Raw genomic sequence first — 20,044 nt, forward strand, 5'->3', positions numbered from 1 at the left:
TGGCTGTCAGCCAACCAATTTGAAATACATCACTAGTTGCCAGGCAGACTCTAGCCCACCAGGGAGGAAGCCCCTCACCCAGGTATGTGATACTAGTCACGTAGGCAGAGGGAGCAGGTTTACCCCCTCCCTCAGGAATGTAGCCAGCTCAGGTTACCTAGAGAAACAGGGTAAAGGTATGTATCCTCTGCTGGGCCCATCCTAATCAAATTGTCACAGGGCAGAGTTTTTGGGGGAAGAGACAAAGCTGGCTTTCTGCCACTGGCAGTTCAAACGTTTCAAACGTTTCCAATTTCAGAGCTGAAGCTGGACTTGCCTCCAGGGAAACAAAGTAAGGAGAGGGAGGGGGGGATGGAAAAACAGCATAAAAAGCATTGTTTGAACCAGCCTGCTTTCTGCCTTGGGGTCAGTTACTGAGCTGTCTTCCAGAAGCTCAGCAGCATTAGACAACAAAGGCAACCATTCATTTCCTACTTGCTAGCCTAGCAAGTGGGATTCAGCAATACCTTTTGCTTTAGTTTCTATACCCTTTTATTTTATTATTATATTCATTGATTGATTCCTTTCAATTCATCCCTCCCTCAAAATCCTCTTTTTGTTTTTGTTAGTCTATTTTGTTTCTTTTCAAATCTGTGCTCTCTCTCTCAGCGTGCATGCCATTCACTGTGCAGGGAAGCACAGCATAATTATATTGCATAATACTAATATAGAATTTGTATAGGAAAACACATACATACATTTATATATTTTATTTCTTACATAAATACATACATACAACATACATATATTACATAAATGCACATACATACAATTATCTTATCTACATATATTACATAAATCAGATAGATAACATTACAGAACAAGAGAGAGATTTTCCAGCACACCGAGGCAAAGATAAGACACTATGAAGCACACTATGAAGTGTGGTGGAAAGGCAGCTGGCAAGCATTCAGGGAGGGGCAGAAGAGGGGGTAGAGGGAGAGGTGTTAGTTCCCTCCCTAAAAAAAAAAAGAGACGCAGCCTCTTTGCTACAACAAGCAGGCATGAGACTTCCACTAGTTGTACAGGGGCAAGGAGAGGGGAGCAGTGTCCGTGTCACTGCCTGTGCCTGAGTCTGCATCCCCTCCAAGAGCACCAGCCATAATGCCCCCCACTACCACCATGACAACAAGCAGCAGCAGCATGACAGTCTCCTCCATCCCCATTTCACTTCCTATGCTGAGCCTTCCAGTGCCAGAGGAAGAGCTGGAGCTAGATCTGGATCTGAGTGCCATAGCAAGGAAAATTCTGGAGAAGGTGGAGAATTCTGAAGAAAATTCTGAAGAAGGTGGAGAATTCTGGAGAAGGTGTGTTCCACACCCCTCAAGTTTCTCCTAGAGCCAGGTCTCCTTCCCAGAAGGCACTTCAGAGGAGGCTGGCATAGAGGGTGCGGAGGCAAGAGGCTCAGCCTAATCCGCTCCTCCTCTTGCTGTGCCTCTGCCTGCTGAGGAGGGGGAAATTGTAGCATGCACACATGCACCAGCACCCCAGAAGCAAGCGGGTAGTGTGGTCTGGGATCATTTTGAGCTGGCAGATGATCCCACGTATGCTATCTGCCTGCACTGCCGAGCAAAAACCAGCCAGGGCAAGGGAACAAAACACATGAGTACCACGGGGATAGACAATGGAATTCTGACACTACAACCCGCCAGACATCTTACTCCCCCAGGTACCTCTCCATTTTTATCTGTGCTGCTACATCCCCCTCCCCCGCCGCCCCTCACTTCAGCCTGTCCCTCACCCCTGATGCCTCCATGTCCATTTTCACTGACTGGCTTTCTTGCCTGCATTGCATGCCAGCCTCTGGCTTAACTATTGCTTCCATCCAGGAACAGCGCACGCACGCACCCCCCCCCCCCCAAATGCAGGTGCTTCCTCAGCCTGACAAAGGATTTTTCAACCTGAAAGCTTGCTAAGATATATTTCTGTTGGTTTCTGTAATTATTCAGTTGGTCCAGAATAGATTGATCCAAAGAACCTTGTATGCCACTGCCATGTCCTTAGAGCAACACTCCTAGCACCTGTTCACAGTCATCTGACCAGAAGGAGGCAGGGCCCTGGGCACATCTAAGCCCCAGGGCTGGGGCTGGCAGGGAGAGTTCTCTGGCTCCTGCAGGAGAGGAAAGAAAGGCTCTGTCACAGTTTGGCTGCCTGAGATGCTGCTAGTGTTACCATGCTCCTTACTAAGTTATTACCTGTTGTTATTTAAAGTGGTGGACCGGGATGAGGCTGTAGGGAAGGAGATGACCTCACTGGGGCACACTACCATGTCATGTAGAGGCCCCAGCACCAGTGAGGGCATGCCTTAACACACACAGTCACACGTCACATGTTTTGCTTATCAGCAGCCTGAGGTGCAGTTTCCCAGAAACCCCTGCACCTATCTCCTTGAAACCTGGCAGGCTTCACGCCCTCAGCCGTGGCTAACATTCCTGCCGGTTTCTTCAGGCCATCAGAAGGGTCTACCATCCTTGCTGTTTTCATCCAAATCTGCCAAAAAATGAAAGTTATAGGCAGTTTCATGCTTCCCCATTATAGCCTAAAGGTGAAACAATCTCGACAAAATGAAACAAAACTCAAAACGAAACACTATCCCGTAGAAACGGTGAAATAGAAGTTGAAATGAAATAGCGCTGTTTCACACACCCCTACTTGCCTTAATGTTTTATGTTAATTTACCATAAGCAATGAAGATTCTGCTACTGGGTCATTCCTTGCTCACTTGAAGTGGTTTCACTGTTATTGTCTTTCTTACAGTCTTTATTTTTTTTTTTTTAAATGTTTTCAACTTATTGTCCTTAATTAAGCTTACCCAAGGTTCATTAGCTTGTTCACCAAGTGGATTATCCTGCAGTAATAATTTTTCGTCTGTTGGTTAATATGCATATTAAAAGTGTGACTTCTCTAATAATCTGACTTAAATCACAGCATGATTTTAAAGTTAAAAATTTTAAAGTCTGCTTGTTATTTGTTCTTCTAACCTGTGTTTTTTACCTTACTTATTTTTCTATGATAGTTGTTGACTATTATTTACTACTAGAAGGTAAGCATAGCAAGCTGGTTGGCCTTTGTACAAACTCAGTGTATATACAGTATTAGCTCTAGCTCTGTAGTTATTAAATGGAAAGGACCCAGCTGGCCATGCAGAGAGGGGCAGGGGGTGGCAGCCTGGTCCCAGTCCAACCAGAGGGAAGGGGACTTGGCCCAACCCCAACATATCCCAAAGGGGCTGGGGAGGGAGCATGAGCCAGCCCCAACCTAGCTGTACAGGGGGAAGGGGTATGGCCCGGCCCCAAAACAGCCACACAGGGGTAGAGGGTGCAGCCCAGCACCAATCTGGCTATTTGAGGGAAGGGGGCATGCTGGCCTAACCCAGCCACACAGGAGGAAGGGGGCATGTCCCAGTCTCACCAACTGTGTGGGCTTTGGAAGTTAGCCACTGCAGAGGGTAGTAATATTTTCTTTGCCACTGCTCCCCCACCACCAAATTTCCTAACCTGTAGAGAGCCCTGCATGGCTCCGTGGGCCAGAGGTTAAGTACCCCTGTTATAGAACTGTCTTGTTTTAAAGAACTGATAGTTTTGGTGGAGACAATTTTAGACAAAATGTTAAGCCTTGATACCTCAAACACAAGAGAGAACCTGAAAAGGAAACATTCCTGCCTATGAACCAAACAAATGGCCCTTCATGTGCAGCCCCCTTGGAAAGTCAGTATCCCAGGCAAAACACGCCTTCAAGGTGGAAAGGCGGCACAACAGACATAACATTAAACTTCACTAAAAATAGCTTAGATGAACACAGGACTTCAATGTACTCTCCTGATCAGTGACAAAAATGAGAGGAAAAGGAAACCCAAAATGAAAAGTTTCATTTTATATCCCATGGCTTCTATTGTTATTTTAATTAAACTCACCCAAGGCAAAGGGTTACCAACTGTCAGTAAATTTACTGTCATTAAAAAAAAAAAAAAAAAAAAAAAAAAAAAAAAAAATCAGGCAAAAAATGCTGTCAGTAGAGTCTATAATAAAACTTTCACTGTCAGTAAAAAAACTAAGCAGTTGCACCTTGATAGAAGCTCAGACATCACACAGCTGTCACTTGGTGTCCGAATGGGACCACAGCACCCTGCAGGGAGCTCTCTCTCAGCTATGGGGGCTGGTAGGGGTAGGGTTAAAGGCTGCCCAAGGGTAACAGCATGGTACAGTCAGGGGTATCAAGGTATAGGGTTGAGTAAATACCCCTTAGTAGGATTGGAGAGAGGGGGCAGGGTTGGAGAGAGGGGGCAGGCAGCACAATGTACACAATCTCTACAGTTTAGCAGGGTTGTCAACCCAAGAACATTTTCTTTTTAGTGTAAACTCTTGAACTTTTTTGCTGGTTGATATTAAACTTTTACACTTGAACCCAGCCCTTCCCTGTCATTATAGTGGTATGGCATTGGCAATACCCTTACCTTCCATTTTCCCTATGGAATGCTGAAGGAAGTTCCTAGTGTCACAGGTTTGGTGCCTTGTAGTCATGTGAGATCACTTGAAGTGGTGATTTTGGAGATTGTTTTGGTTAAACTATGGCCTGTGAAAGTGGACTATGTTCCTATCCAATCACTATTTGCCTTACAAAGGCACATGCTTGTAAGACCCAAAACACATATAAGATAGTAGAAGGTGAACACTAACAGCATCAGGTTTATTTGCAGTTGGTTACACCTTATTTACAATTATAGTAACACAGAAGACACTCTGAATGTTTCAATGGCTTCATGCTAGCCAACACATCTACTATACAGAGGGAATAGTCAGCAGGCTTAAAAAGGCTCAAATACCAGAAAGTGAAATGTGCACTTTGTGAGGCTGATATTCGTGATCCACGACCAATTACAGAAAAAAAAAAGAGCCCTGTAGCATTGATCTATTTTACTTTTTCTTGTTTTTAAACCTAATGACGACCAAAATCCTAACCACATTCTTTCAAAAAGTCTGTCTTTCTGGTGCCGTCTTTGGAGACTTTACTTAGCAAATGTTTGCTTTAACTTCTTTGTAAAAGGCACTGACACATGCAATTTTAGTTGAAACATTTAATTGATCCTTGAAATAACTGTTATTTTGCAATCATTTCAAAGCTGTAACAAAACTAACCATTTTTAATAAAAGACAAAGTTCCTTTAAAGTTTCTTCTAACAATTGGGAATTTATTTTAGTTTATTATTATTTTATACCAACCACTCCTTTTATAAATACAACTATGATACCACAAGTGGTAGAACAGGAACCCCAGTACAGAACACTGCTTTAAGGTACAAGACTGAACGAAGAGAAAAAGGAGAAAAATATCTTAAGTACAGATGCTTAAGTTAACCACTGCTAAAAAAATATTTCTTCTCTTTTCTCCTTTTCTTCAGTTTAGGCTTGGAGAGGATACAAACAGAGGAGATGGAAACATGGGGATCAGGAGTTACAATAGTGTATGCCAAAAAGAAGTGACAATCTGAAGAAAGGTGATAGCAGTTATGATTGGACTGAAGAAGGAAAGAGCCTTGTGTGACTATTAGGTAGTGAATGGGTATTTTAGCAACCTAATTGTCATAAGTTTTAATTTGGCAGCAGTGATCTGCATTGTTGTATGAGGAATCAATGGCTTTAAGTTTGTAAAATGGCTTCAAATATTATTTAAACTGTCAGTAAAAATCAGTTTGGTGTTCCCTACTTAAGCATCAGTATTTGTCTCCCCCAAAATTTGGCACATTAAGGACGTTTGCTCAAAGAAAATCCTGACATTAAACGAGCAGAAGAGTCACAAAGAAGGGTTAAAGCAGCTTGGGGAGAGTAAAATGAAAAAAAAAAAACAAACCCTGCTGAAAAGGATCCGAAGGGCACTTAGGGAGTATCGTGCCTCACCTCATCCTCCAAATCAATATTCAGCAGAATACTCAGGGATGGAATTATTGTACTCACAATGTTTAAAATATTAATATTAAAATATTAGCATAGCTAAAGAGCCTGGGGCAGCCCCAGGTGTTGCCTTTGTAGGGGCAGGACATGGGGAAGGCAAAATAGCCATGACCCTAGCAGTGGCTGATTGCACTGAGGCAGCTGTTGCTGTCCTGAGCAAAGAACTGCCTGGCTACACCTCTGGTTTCAAATATCAACTTCTGTTTGCAATTCCTATTTTGAAGGACTGACACGAAACATGTAGAACAATTCCTTCATAAGACCTTTATATGGCATGTTCAATTAATGCATAGCAGTAAGATAAATTACAATTAGTGAGTAACTTTCCATTTACTGTATCTCCTGTACCCATTGATACCATACTATATACTATTGTATGCTGTACAAATATAAAAAAAGTTAAGGCCACCATCATTACATTAGAGGAACAGAGCTCTCTAAAGAAATCCATTTTGAAATGTTGCTACAAATTCACAGATTCCATTTTTTTAAATGTGTAAAGCTTCTTAAATTCTGAAAAGTTAGTATGAATTATGGAAATTAAATGGTTACCAAATGGTAAAATGTAAGACGTACTTTAGTTAACTGTCTGCTTTTTAAAAAATGAAATGCATAAGTGAAGTTGATCTAATAGTAACCCAGAGAATCGGGTAGTCCTCGTACAGTATGTAAGGGTCTAACACACTACTTTCAAAGGAAAAAGAGAGGCCAGATATTCAGGTCCACAAATCCTGTAAATATCGTTTTTCTTCTCGTAACATAGCCAGGATTTTCATTGCTTCCAGTTTGTCAGCTCTAGCCGCCATGCTGAACACATCTATTAATGCATCGTTTACATCTTTACCCATGTTCTTCTCATCTCTAAAAAAGAAATGGAAGGGAAAAAATGTTCAGTAGCAGATTTTCCCTTTCATGCACAGCCTCGAAGGCAGGATAATTTTGGAAGCAAACAATCATTTCTGAGAGAGAGAATATACACTGGATGACAGCATTTACATAGATGCTGGCAGATAACAGGTTACTTCTCACACATGATACGACACTTTCAATACATTCATCTCTTTCTCTCTGTGTATAAATACACATACACAAGTGGAGAATCTGTCATGATCATCAGTGCTAGCCATTATCTTTAGAGTACCAACTTTGTAGTACAAAATCGTAATCCTTCACTTTTACAACTTAAATCTTTTTCACATAGTTCATAGCCAGGTGTCATTTTTTCCCCACTCTCTGTATCCCCTTACCATGGTAATGCTAAACAGTGATAGGACTACAAGCAAGTATACTCACTTTTGTGAAAGGATATGCACACACACTAAACACATCCCCCCGAAACATGTCTGCAACGTGTGCTAAAACAACAAAAAAAGTATAACATGTGACGAGTAGTGATACATATATACCATATTTACTCGATTATAAGATGACCCCTCAATAATTAGATTCTATGTATGGAAAATTTATAAATTTGATACAATTTTCTAGGTGCAGAATCTAATTGTTGGAGGCTTGTCTTGAACTTGTCAGCCTCCCACTGCTACAGCAGGGAAAATAAATCTGGAGGTACACTGACAGGTGTCACATGCGCCAAAGACCCAGCCTTTGTTTGACTTTGGCCTCAGTCTCTTCCCATGCTTTCTGTAGTCAGCTCTGGGTCACACTTCACCCTGAGGATCTTAACCCCCTCATGGGACATGGAGACCCTCAGGGCTGACAGGTCCCAAGTTCACTCAGTACCAGGCAGCTGCTTTTGCACATGCTGAACTTGACCCCTGCCACCACTCTATATACTTGGGTGTTGTAACACTTTCAATCGACCACTTGTCCCTACATAGGATGTTGAGGTCATTCATGTAGGCCAGGATCCTCATCTCTTCCCAGCTGCTCCCAGGGACTGGGACTTAGCTGATCCTGGGGCCCTGCCTGAGCCGCTGGGCTAGCAGTTCCACCACACAGATGAAAAGAATCAGCAGAGTGGGCAACCCTACTGGACATCCAACTCTGCCATGGGCTGGTCAGGAACCTGTTTCCCAATACCTCACTTCTCACATCAGTATACAGCGCCTTTATCCAGGTGACAATGGTTGGGGTACTTCAGTGTCTTGAACAGGAACTGGTGGGACACACTGTCACAGGCCTTCTCTAGGTTGAGGTTTAGCATGGTGGTGTTCTGCCCTCTCTCCTGTTGGTACTGTAATGTGCCTTGCAGCTGCAGTAGGGTTCCGGGCTTGAAATGGGAGCTCTATACCAGTCTACATCGAATGCTTGGAGGCCATAGAAGAATGCCTGCACGAACATACCCAGGTCCTCAGGAAGCATAAGTCAGAAACTGGTGGAGGAGTAGATGCTGGAGGAGACCAACAAAACTCGCCACAGCTTCAAGAATGGCAAGACTCCTGGAGCAGATGGCCTGCCCAAGGAGTCCTATGTGACCTTCTGGAACCAGGTGAGCTTGGATGTGCTAGAGGTATATGGGGAGAGGATGCAGGAGGGCCACCTGGATGCAGGAATGAAATGGGGGCTCATAACCCCCATATTGGGGGCTCAATCTCCTCTACAAGAAGGGGAAGAGACAAGATTTAAAAACTTGGAGACCCATAATGTTCCTCAACTCTGACTACAAACTGATGGCCAAAGTCTTGACTGAGAATTTTAAATCTGTCATAGGTGCAATAATTCACAAGGTCGAATCATGCACAGTTCCGAGCTGACAAATCCACAGAACCTGAGTGCAAAAGCAATCAAGCAGCTTGCAAAAGCAACTGACGTGAGTGGGGGATTGAGTGAAGTCCACTACAGTGAGCAGCAGAACTGACAAACACAGATGCACTCAGTTAAAGCAAGCACAATAACACTGATAACAGTATCAATTAATGTCAGGAATGTCTTAATGAGAAAAAATGGGAAAAGATTGAATCAGTGTTAAAACGGGTAAGGGCAGACATAATCTACCTACGAGAGTGCAGTATACCAATAGAGAGAGTATAAATGTTATGAGAAAGGTGGAGATGGGGACCATCTTGGTGGTCAGGGACAAATGATAAAGCAACAGGTATAGCAATACTTTTTAAAAAATCCAGAGGTGAGAGTGAAGCAGGTGGAAGAGATCATCAGTGACAGACTACAATAAATGACACTGTCAGTCAGGGGAACAGAATTAAAAATTTTAAATGTATATCCACCACCAGAGAGGGAGAGGAGGAAGACTCTGCTGAGAAAACTAGTGGGATAAGTGGTTGGAGGAAGACCGTGACTAATAGCGAGGGATTTCAACTGTTTAATAGAAGGGGCTGGCAGAACAGGGGAAGGAGAAGACAGAACATAAGACAGTTTGTACAGATTGTTAACACAAATAGTAAAAGAAGAATCACTAATAGATGTGTGTGCAGGTGAGAAACCCTTCATGAAAGCAGACCCCAGTGAAAAGAAGGAATCAAGAACTGACTTTGTGTTTGTATCCAAAGAAACAGAGATAAGAAAAAATGAAACCTTAAGCATGGCATCTGGTGATCACCGGATGCTGAAGGTGGAAATGAGTCTTAGTAAGAGCCCCAAAAGAGGAAAGGGAGTGTGGAAGTTAGATGTACAACTGTTACAAGTGGAGATGTGTCAAGCATACACAAAAAGGTATAAAGGATGGAAGACACTGAAGAAATATTTTAAGAGTACCAAAGAATGGTGGATGATGGTGAAGAAGACAAGAGAATTTTTGAAGAAAGCAGGCTGAAGAAATGTGGGGAGAAAAACCTACAGAACTGAGAGAGCTGCACAGAAAGATAATTGAGCTGCTAAAGGACACTGCAGAAGGAAGACAGGTATGAGAGGAGCTAGGAGAGACAAAAGCAGGAGCTGGAAAAATGATATCTTTTTAGCACAAGCACTGTGGGTGGAAGAAAAAGAAGAATGGTCCTGATGCTTTTTAGCCAGAGTGAAGAAGGCAAAAAGAGAGCTAAGCAGTACAGATAGAAGGTGGGGCCCAAGTGGAAAAGCAGGAGGTGCTGGAAGCAACAAGGCGATTCTGTGAAGAACTATACCAGAAGAAGCAAATAAGACCGAAGGAAAATGAATAATTTTGTGTGAGAAATTGACGAAATAGTACAAGAGGAGGAGATACAGAAGATGGAAGAAAAGATAAGTTTATAGGAAGTGAAGGAGTGCTTAAAAATTTGTAAAAAAGGAAAACCTTCAGAAGCAGATGGACTACCCATGGAATCTTACAAGAAATTCTGGCCATGGGGGGGGATGGATATAGTAAGTTTTCAAAGAAACAGTGGGAAAAGAAAAAGGCAGGGAAGGACTTGACAAGCAGAATAGTAATTTTATTATCCAAGAAAAGGGAGAAAAAAACTTCTGGAAACCAACTACCTTGCTAAATACGGACTACAAGTTGCTAGCAAAGATGGTGGCTTTGAGACTACAGAACCATCTGAAAAAAAAGTAACACATGAAGATCAAACCTGGCAGGAGGATTTCTGACTTGATTTGGCTGATAAGGGATACACTGATACACATTCAGCAAAGGAAATTAAATATGGCAGTAGAAAACTTGGATCTGGAGAAAGCATACGATAGAGTGGATCATCGTTTTATGTTTGAAGTGTTAAGGAAATTGGGCTTCCTAGAGAAATTAATAGGATGGATAAGACTATTATATAGAGAGGCAGAAAGCCAAGTGCTAATACATGGACATCCGAGCAGAGCCTTTAAAATCCAAACATGGGGAAAACTAGGGTGCCCATTGTCACCAATATTGTTTGTATGCGCAATGGAGCCTCTGAAGCAAAGAATAGGAAAGATAAAATCATAAGTGGGATAATGATACCAGGAGGGGGAAGAGGTAAAGTGTGCGTTCTATATGGACAATATCAATGTAGCGTTTAGAGACAAATTATCCACTGAAAGGGTACTAAAACATACAATGGAGTATGGTGAAGCAACTGGGGCTAAATTAAAATAAAAAGCGTAATAATGGGAGTGGGAAACTGGAGGGACCTCAAGAAGCTTGGACTACAAGTAGCGGAGGGAGAGATTAAAGTTTTTGGGATCCCAATCGAGGCAGAAAGGAAAGAAAATAAAGTGTGGGAAAAGGTAACAGCGAGGGCACAACAAATATTACGGCTGTGGATGGGAAGGACATTGTCCTTTGCTAGAAGAGTAGTGGCCGTTAAGGCAGTGTTACTGTCGATCATTTTGTACACTGGAATTGTGTTTTCACCATCACGGCAGCAGTTAGTGAAAGTACAAAGGGAAATATGACCGTTCTTTTGGAAAGTGAAAAGACAAAGGCTAGTCAGAACGGGACTTTATAAAGCAAGAGAGTAGTCGGAAAAATTGTTCTTTATAAGCTTTCAGGTACAAGCACCCTTCTTCAGGTATATGTACTGAAGAAAGGCGCTTCATATGCCTTAAGAAGGGTGCTTGTGCCCTAAAGCTTGTAAAGACCAATTTTTCCAACTATTCAATTGGTCTAATAAAAGATCACATTTACCCAAATAACGTTGTCCGCCTATGTCCTTAGACCAACATGGCTACAACCAACACCACCGAAACAAAAATAAGCCAGTCTGTAACATAAGAGATGGCATTATACAGCCTCATACCAAAGGGGCCTGAGGAAACAATATTAAGGACACTGTTAGCAAGTGTTAAAACCAATATATGGAAATAAGAAACCTCTGGGTTTTTAAGGGGGTGCCGTTCACTGAAAGAGAGTGCCTGATGCTGGGGCTGCATGAATTGAGCTGCTATACAAATTCTGCACTTGAGACAAAGAAGAAATCAGAGAAGAGGAAGTAGAGAAGTGGAGGAAAAAAAAGACTAGACACACTTGTTTCACTGAACCAAGAGAAGACTGATGGGAGGGGTAGACAGTTTCAGGTGGTTACTGAGGTTATATATATTTTTAGAGGGAGGTTAACTGATATTCATGGGGTTCTGCATGAAGAAGCAGAGTTCTGTAAGAGGTTTTTTGTGGGAAGTTGATGTATGGTGTTTAAGGGTTTAATATATGGAGTTGTATAATTTTTTGATATGCAGTTGCTTTGCAATATGAATTCTTGGTAAAAGAAGGATGCTCAATATGTGAAGCTTTCCAAGTGTAAAGTGATGTGTGTTCTTAATAAAATCTGTAATTTGAAAAAAAAAAAAAAAAAGTTTTCCATCTACATGTTTGCCCCATATGGGCCATGTGTTTTATAGCCACACACGGTGTTGGCTGCATTTAATCAACTTTATAGTTGCTTTCCATTGCTGAGCACATGCTGCTTTTAGCAGCAGTTCAAAGACAGGTGAACAGAAAATAGGTATTTAACAATTTCCTTGTATGAAATGTAAAATAAGGGATTGTTTTCCCTGTGCTGATTTGAGGAAAAAATACCTGATTTTATAATTGAGTAAATATGGTATACATGTACACTCCCCCCCACATTTTTAAATATAGCATAATATTTTATGATAATATGTGTATATACATGAATATTATTATAACATATTACGATGTATATAAAAATGTACACCCAAACTATTTTTTATATACACACATGGACACAAACAGTAAAGGAATACATTTCAGCTGGCAGAAAACAACTTTTTCTGGATGGGATCAAAATTGCTCATGTTTGGGGTCATGTTGCCATGTAGTTGCTTAGATACAGAAAGGCTAAAGTCCCTAGCCCTACTGGCCACTTGTTTCCCTACTGTAAAGTCCCTAGCCCTACTGGCCAGTTGTTACATACTGTACCTTTTTCCCCTTTAGCACAAGCTGCAGACATGTTACTGGAGAAGAGGCTTGTGTAGTGTGCGTGCACCTCTCATGTGAGTAAATCTATTTGATTGAAACTGGCCACTGTTTAGCATTGCCATGGTAAGGGGATGAGGTCAGTGGAGACATATTACACCTGGTGATGAACTATGTGAAAAAGATTTAGCTGCAAAACTGAAGGATTAACATTATGCCATAAAGATGGCACTTTAAAGACAAGAATCTTTTAGCATTGCTGGTGCGAGGCCTTTACTTCATTCTAACAATTCTTTCTAACACCTTAAACCCATTCTGAAATGCTCTCTTTGTTAAGCATTCAGTCTTAGCGTACTTACCCACAAACATAGAAACAACCTTTCTCCTTCAGCAGTACTCTGGCAACATCTTTGGCACAAAGCCGAATGTTATCTTGTACATATTTAGGTGAGGCCATGTCTGCTGCAGCTGGAGGGTCTCTTGAGAAACAGACCTTAAGATGAGTTAATATGCCATTTTCAACAAAATACTGGAGTTCATCTCTAAAAGGCAATAAAAAGGGTCACCCACAGGTCTGAGATTAGTTTCTCCCACACAAACACTAGATATAGCACAGAAAACAAAACTAAATATTGAACCTGCCTGAAGAAATAGTCTCTATCCTGATGTCGGCAGCCAAAAAACAGCCATGTCTCTCCAAACTTCCGGTCTGCATGCTCTTCTTGGAGTTTTTGTCTACATGGACAACAGGGTGGGGAAAGGCATAGAGAGTATTTGTTAAACATGTCTTTTACTCAGTCCAGCAACTGTTACTGATTAAACTTGGAAGCTCCTTTACACTATTCTATAACGCTCCTTCATACTGGTAGGGCAGTGTCAATGACTGTCAAGTCTTTAGAGGTATGTAGAGATGAGGGAGAATTTCTGAAGCAGTCAACAGCTCTGCTGCCACTAAAATCAGTGGGAGTTTGGCCACCAACCCCAATGGAAGTAGGTACACCAATATTGAGTCCTTTTGGAAATCCCAAGCTACACTCCTGAATACTGACCCACGAAAACAAAGAACATCTTTCAATAGGAACATTCTACAATTAAATCGGGAGGAACACTCCACACGAAGCATTTTCATTTTAACATGCATTTAGTCACAGAAAAAAATAGTGACTTCATCTAAATAATCTTGACTGTACTAAATAACAGCAAGAATTACTAGCTTTGTTAATAGAAATAACACCAAAATAAAGAACAGTTGCAACAATTTTTACTTATGATTTTACCTTTCATTTTGTATTTATATAATAAACATGTTATAGTTTGGTGCCGAAATGCTATGAATCTTTTAAACTGAGATAGGTATTGGAAATTATGTAAAAAATATTTAAGACCTAAAAGAACTATTATGTGGATAAATAAGCATTAAGATTTTAATAGCCAGTCTGGGTTAGTATCAAACAAAGATGTAAAAGCACAGACCTAAAGATTTCATCCATCCCTTGAACAGAACAGAGATCACTAATAAAAGGGATAAGAAAAGCCTACTTCCTCCTCCTCCCCCACTGTCCTTGGTTAAGAGGACGAATCAGGGAGGTACCTGATCCTACCCAGTCCAAGATCCCTCATTAATGGCCCAGACCTCCCAATCTTCCCCTTTAGGCCTTTTGTGAAGGCAGTTCAGGAAGTCACCCCATCTGATGGCTTATCCCAATAGTCCAAATTCCAGTTTAACCCAAGTCCTATATTGCTCCACTGCGGTAGAGCTAAGTGATAGCTGCCACATTCCAAGAAATAGTTCAAAAAACATTTTGCTTTGGAAAGAAGTGGTGGGTGCAAGATGACGAAATGCAAGAGGAAGAACCTCCTGACTAGGAGGATAGTTTAGTATTGGACTTGGCTACCTAGAGAAGCTGTCCCTGGAAGCTTAAGAGCAAGTCAGATAGACACTTGGCTGGGCTGGGTTAACTCAAGGAGGATCCTTCCCTGAGCAGAGGGCTGGATCAGAGGTCTCATGAAGTCCCTTTTAGCTGTGCTTTCCTATGATCCTAAGAGTTCTGTGCCTAAGTATCAAAACCTACGAGAACACAGGCAAGGGGCATGGAAGTTACAAGGACGGACAGGTCACTACAGACAAGGCCCCCTAAAACAACTTGATAAAATCTGATCCAAATTCTCAGGTATTTATTTGAATCAAAATTCTGAGCTGTGCATTTGCTTACTTATTATATAGTCAAGGGGAAGTCAAATTAGAGCAAAACCTGATATCAAACTTAATAGTAAAAACTGAAAAAACCAGCACATTATTTTGGATTGGCTTTATTAAAATAGGCGAGGCACATTTTACAGTACACAACTAACATGTCACAAAAAGCACATCAGTATGCAGTGGACCATTACTCATCACCTGCCTTAAGCTTTCGTTGTTAAAAGTTTTCAGTTTGATAAAAAGGCTATTGCATCACTTGGGACTAAATCTCAGTTATACAAGTAAGTTACCAGTGTCCCACAAGAAACACTAATGAAAGTTTTAGGTCTGAAATTAACCCACATAAATCACAATTTCATTGGCTTTCAGAAGGGGCTGCCAATGCAGTTCATGGATACTACCTCATCTGAGGCAGACTACACACAAAAAGAAAAGCCAGACTGAAAACCAGCTCTGCAACAAAAACCTATGGAGGAAAGAGGAACTATAAACTTTCAGTTTACAAACTGATGAGTTTAGAAGATCAGCAAGAGGATTCAAAACTAAAAATTCTGCTACAAAGATGAGATCTAGCAGATTTGTATCTGCTGGATAGAAATTTGTTCCCCTCCCCCCCCCCCCCCCTACCATAACACAAAAAAAAAATAAAAAAGGCCCAACCCCCCCCCCCCAATCTAATACTAGAATTAATAATTAAATAGGCTCCAAGTTCTATTTTTCCACGGGCTCAGTTCTGATTTGGACATGGAACGTTTCTACCTTTCTCAGAACACTAAAGATAGATATATACGTAATAGTTCGGTAAGTCTTCTAACTTAGAATCTAGTCAGAAGTCCTACTAGAGTTAAAAAGCCTTATTTTTAGTATAGTCTTTTCAGTACGTAATTTGAAAGCACCAATTGAAATGTGCAGAAAAGCCAAAAACAAACCTATTATTTTCAGGATACCAAGTGCCAGTGTCAGATATCACAACCACTGTCTCTCATCTTAAAAGAGCCACTTAAGCTGTTTCTCCATCTCATCTGTATTTAAAAATGGGAATACTAATACACATATATTTGTGGTATTGTATGTGGTTACGTGGTTCCAGAATGTGCAGGACTGCCAAACTGTACACTGTCGACATGCACAATTCCCCTGGTCATTTGAAGTTTCTTCCTTTGGATCTGCCATACCCATGACCTATCTAATCTCCACAATGTCAAAAAAAGTACCCCATATACCAAGAACCCCCCTACCCTCAAAACCCCACATTCCTCTCATTTCCAGAATCTGTCCAACCCTACTGAATTTAAAAGGCAAGCTGAAAACTGATGTTAGAGAGGTTCAGAGCTTTCCTGAGGCCACCTCAACATCTTTGTGGGGGAAAGCAATAAGAGGGGATTAGGTTCCTCCCTTCAAGATGAATCAACTTCAGTGAGTGATGAGCTATGGCCTGAAGGCTCGTCTTCCATTGTTTATTCAGAAATCAAGACAGCCAGGAAAACACCGGGGTTGGGAAGGAATCTGTAAAACTGAACAGAACCCCATCTCTCCTTTTCTCACTGCCCCTGGAGAAAGAGAAGCACAGTGCATCATGCCTACACTGTGGGGTATACATTGGGTTTTTTATTCTTGCCAATAATGAATTTAGCCATGGTTTCTCCCTCTCCCCCTTCATGCAGATCTTCAGGGTGGTTATGAAACTTCATTTCTGTGACTTCTTCAAATTCTTCAAGTTCCTTTCCAGCTCCAAGTTGAGCAGCACATTTACTTCCCCTCCACTCCACGCCCTAACACACTCCTGGTCTCAACTTCCTCTAGGTAACTAGGTCTCAACTTCCTCTAGCCAACAATGGTTGGCTAGCTGAGATAGCTTTCTGTAGAAAGAAGTACACTGCTACAATAGTCTCTTAAAACCTGCACTAGGAAGTTGTGGTCAGTTCCTCAGCATTTAGAAGGGAAGCTGTCAGCAGTCTGAAATTTTATAAGTAGTCACTAGTGCCAAAGTAGTCACTAGTGCCAAAGCAAATCAAGGGTAGCTCAAAAAGTGAGCACAAGATTCCTTGGAAATACAGAGTGTGTGTGAAATCTATTCTGAACTATGGAAGAGTCAAGGCTCTCCTTCATTTCCCATGCATGGCCAGATTCTCACCTAATTTAAATTAACGTAACCACTGGTTTAGTGAAGCTGTGCCAGTTTATATCAGCTGACCATCAGGCCTCCAGACTTTGGAAACATGCAGAAACTCTAGGGAAAATACAGAAAACCAACCCCTGCTAAAGTAAATCCAGCGTCTATGCAGGCTATGTGCAGCACCATCAGTTTGCGCTCACATAACATTTTAAGTTCCAGATCTGCTGGCATTTCACTAAACATAATTAGGCCTGACCATCTGTGTAGGCTAATTCAATATTTTAGCAAATATGTAACCAGATCTATGGACAGGTTGATACGTGCCCAAAGTCACACTGTAGAAAAAAAAAGACCCATGGGTTCTGGCTCCCAGTCCTCATTCATGCTGTTGTACACATCCTTCCCCTAGTGGAAAATATATAGTAGAACTTTTAATGTGATCCAGGATTAGATACAGCTGGTTTGAAAGGAAGCCAATATTTAAATTCTGCTCAGAAGATGGAGAACAGCGAGAAGAAGCCAAGGCCCTGTTCTGCCTTATCTACTGTGCAAACCCTCCAAAACATGTATGTGCAATACGATGCAATCATCATTGTTTCATCCTGAGATCTTGTTAACACTGTCATAATGGTTGCTTTAAACTCAGCGCATTCCCATGCCAAGGCCAGCACATGTCCAGAAGACAGTGCATTAGTTGGCCCTGGCTTGCCCAATGTCTGTACAGATTGGTACTTTAGTGGGGCTTTTTTGGCACTTTTACCTAATAGCTGATTGACTCAGCTTCAGATAAAAGCACCAAAAAGCGCTGCCGAAGACCCCAATCTATACAGATGTTGCAAAACCAGGTTGAAGTAACATGATGCTTCTTCTGGTAGCGAGTAAAGCATGGTTTTGGGGCGGGGGGGGGAGGGGGGTGTTGTTTGTTTGATGTATGTAAGCAGCCCGTAAGGCTAAATCTGATATATTTTGCTGCCCTAGGACAAAGAAGCATTTAAACATCTTGCTAGACTGAGGCAGTAGAGCCCCAACACTTGGCTACCTCAGTAAAATACTTTCAGATCCACGGGTGAAAAAGTGACTCGATAAGAAACAGGTAGTCTTACTATCACTGCCCCTCTGTATTTAAAAACAATAGAGAAAAAAACTAAAGGGACAAATGCTAGAATGTATTACATGGTTGCATTTCCAAGTTTCTGACAGAAAAATCACTGCAAGAAGAGAAAGTTGCTGTCAGGAATACTGTGTGAAAAGATGTTTCTCTTCATCAGAAGTTATTCTGGACAAGCATATGGTGTAATGTCTGTTGAAAACTGAATAGAATAGATTTCTGAAGCCTGATATGCTTCTCCTTCCTGGATGAGAAAGATTGGATTGAAAAGTGAAGTGACCCATTTCAGAGAAACTGAAAATGCCCGTTGGCTCTCACCTATACAACCACAGTGGTAAACCTGTTAAATCCCCAGGGCTGAATACACTGAAAGTGCAATGTATAAAACAAGCTTCAAGCTCACACAAATTTTCTGCAAGTCACCACAATCCCTTCCTATTATAATGCCACTACCACTGGACCAGAAGTGTAAAGTTTAAAATGCCTTGGCTTGTAACAATACCAAAATCTGTTTAAAACTAAAAGTTCTACGCTCCTCCAAACAGCCTCTTAGATGACAATTCTGGCTTGTGCCATCATAATAATACAGAGGTAATTAGCAGCAGCAAATATATTAGCTTGTTAAACGGTGCACATTATGACTTTCTTTAGTGGTAATAATGATGGTAAACTTAGACAGCAAATCCTTTTAAACATCTCTACATTGGCAAATGCAGTTTCTGTCTTTCCCAATTAATATTTTCCTAAGAATTTATTACACAGTAGAAAAATCATTTGACACTGCCACAATTCAATTTCATGCTCCACATACAAATACTTCCCTAGGTTTTTTTTTTTTCCCTTTACTGACACATCATCACCCACTCTTCCAATTTTCATAGTGTAAATTAAAAACAAAAGCAGAGAGAGTTTGTGCTTGAACTTACACGTAAAAGCCAGAAACAGCCTGGAAAACAAATCTGCGGAGATTTGAGTTCCATAAACTTTAACGACTGCTCAGTCACGGATACAAAAGCTCTACAAATCCACAGCTTTGTTTCAACAATAGAAGAAACATTCTTGGTACATGTTCTAGACATGAAATGGAATGATCTCACATTAGTAGATAAGACTAGGGTTTGGCCACTACCCAAATACAACAAGTCAGCAAAGATTATTTTATTTATAGCATATGAAACAAAGCTGTTCTGAAAACAACCAAGCTTTGAGTTGATGGTACTCTGCTGAAATACCACATCTACAACAAACAGGGGAATTTGAAAAAAATCTGTAGTTAAATAGCCACTTGTGCCCTTTCTTTCTGAAGTTAAATAACAGGATTCAGCTTTCTCCTTTGTGTAGTCACATGTTGCTGTGAAGCAGCATTAACTTCAGATAAGATTCCCTATAATGACATCTATAGTCACTCCCTCTATGTCAGGCTTGTGGCCCTCCAAGCTGTTTTCTGAGGCCCAAGGTACTGCGACTAGAAACAAAAGAAAACACTACTTTCATTGGGGGGGGAGATGTGATACCGCCTCCTGTGAGGTCTCTGAATATGGCTCGCCGGCCCACTGGGTGACAAAAAGTTCATGATCCGGCCCCACATTCAAAAAGGTTGGACACCCCTGCTCTATGTAATATGAAGAGGTGAATACACCTCCTACACTTGTTCTTAGCCTACAAGAGGTCTGCAAAAACGTGTTCTCTGGCTTCTCTTTCATTATCGAGAAAGGCATTCAACAGTATTTCAATCACGCAACAACAACAAAGTTAACAGGACTCTGATCTATGATATGGCAGCAACAAGATTAATTTCAAACATTTAGTTGAAAGTACTTCTTAAATTGACTCCCGGGAGCACTTCCAAGAGCATATTGCTCTCTGAGACAAAAGAAACAGAATTAGAAAATGA

At 41.3% G+C, this 20,044-nt stretch overlaps 1 protein-coding gene across 1 annotated transcript in view; it reads right to left on the minus strand.

The window, feature by feature from the left end:
* Nucleotides 1–4,706: 4,706 nt before the first annotated feature.
* Nucleotides 4,707–20,044, minus strand: part of MTRR (5-methyltetrahydrofolate-homocysteine methyltransferase reductase) — a 56,945-nt gene continuing 41,607 nt past the window's right edge. Inside the window, 3 exon segments of the mRNA XM_025205607.1 lie at nt 4,707–6,848; nt 13,086–13,268; nt 13,369–13,461. Of these exon segments, the coding sequence (XP_025061392.1) occupies nt 6,704–6,848; nt 13,086–13,268; nt 13,369–13,461 (421 nt within the window). The 3' untranslated portion in view covers nt 4,707–6,703.

Source organism: Alligator sinensis, unplaced genomic scaffold (genome assembly GCF_000455745.1).
Source record: "Alligator sinensis unplaced genomic scaffold, ASM45574v1 scaffold126_1, whole genome shotgun sequence".
In the NCBI taxonomy this organism is placed as follows: domain Eukaryota; kingdom Metazoa; phylum Chordata; order Crocodylia; family Alligatoridae; genus Alligator; species Alligator sinensis.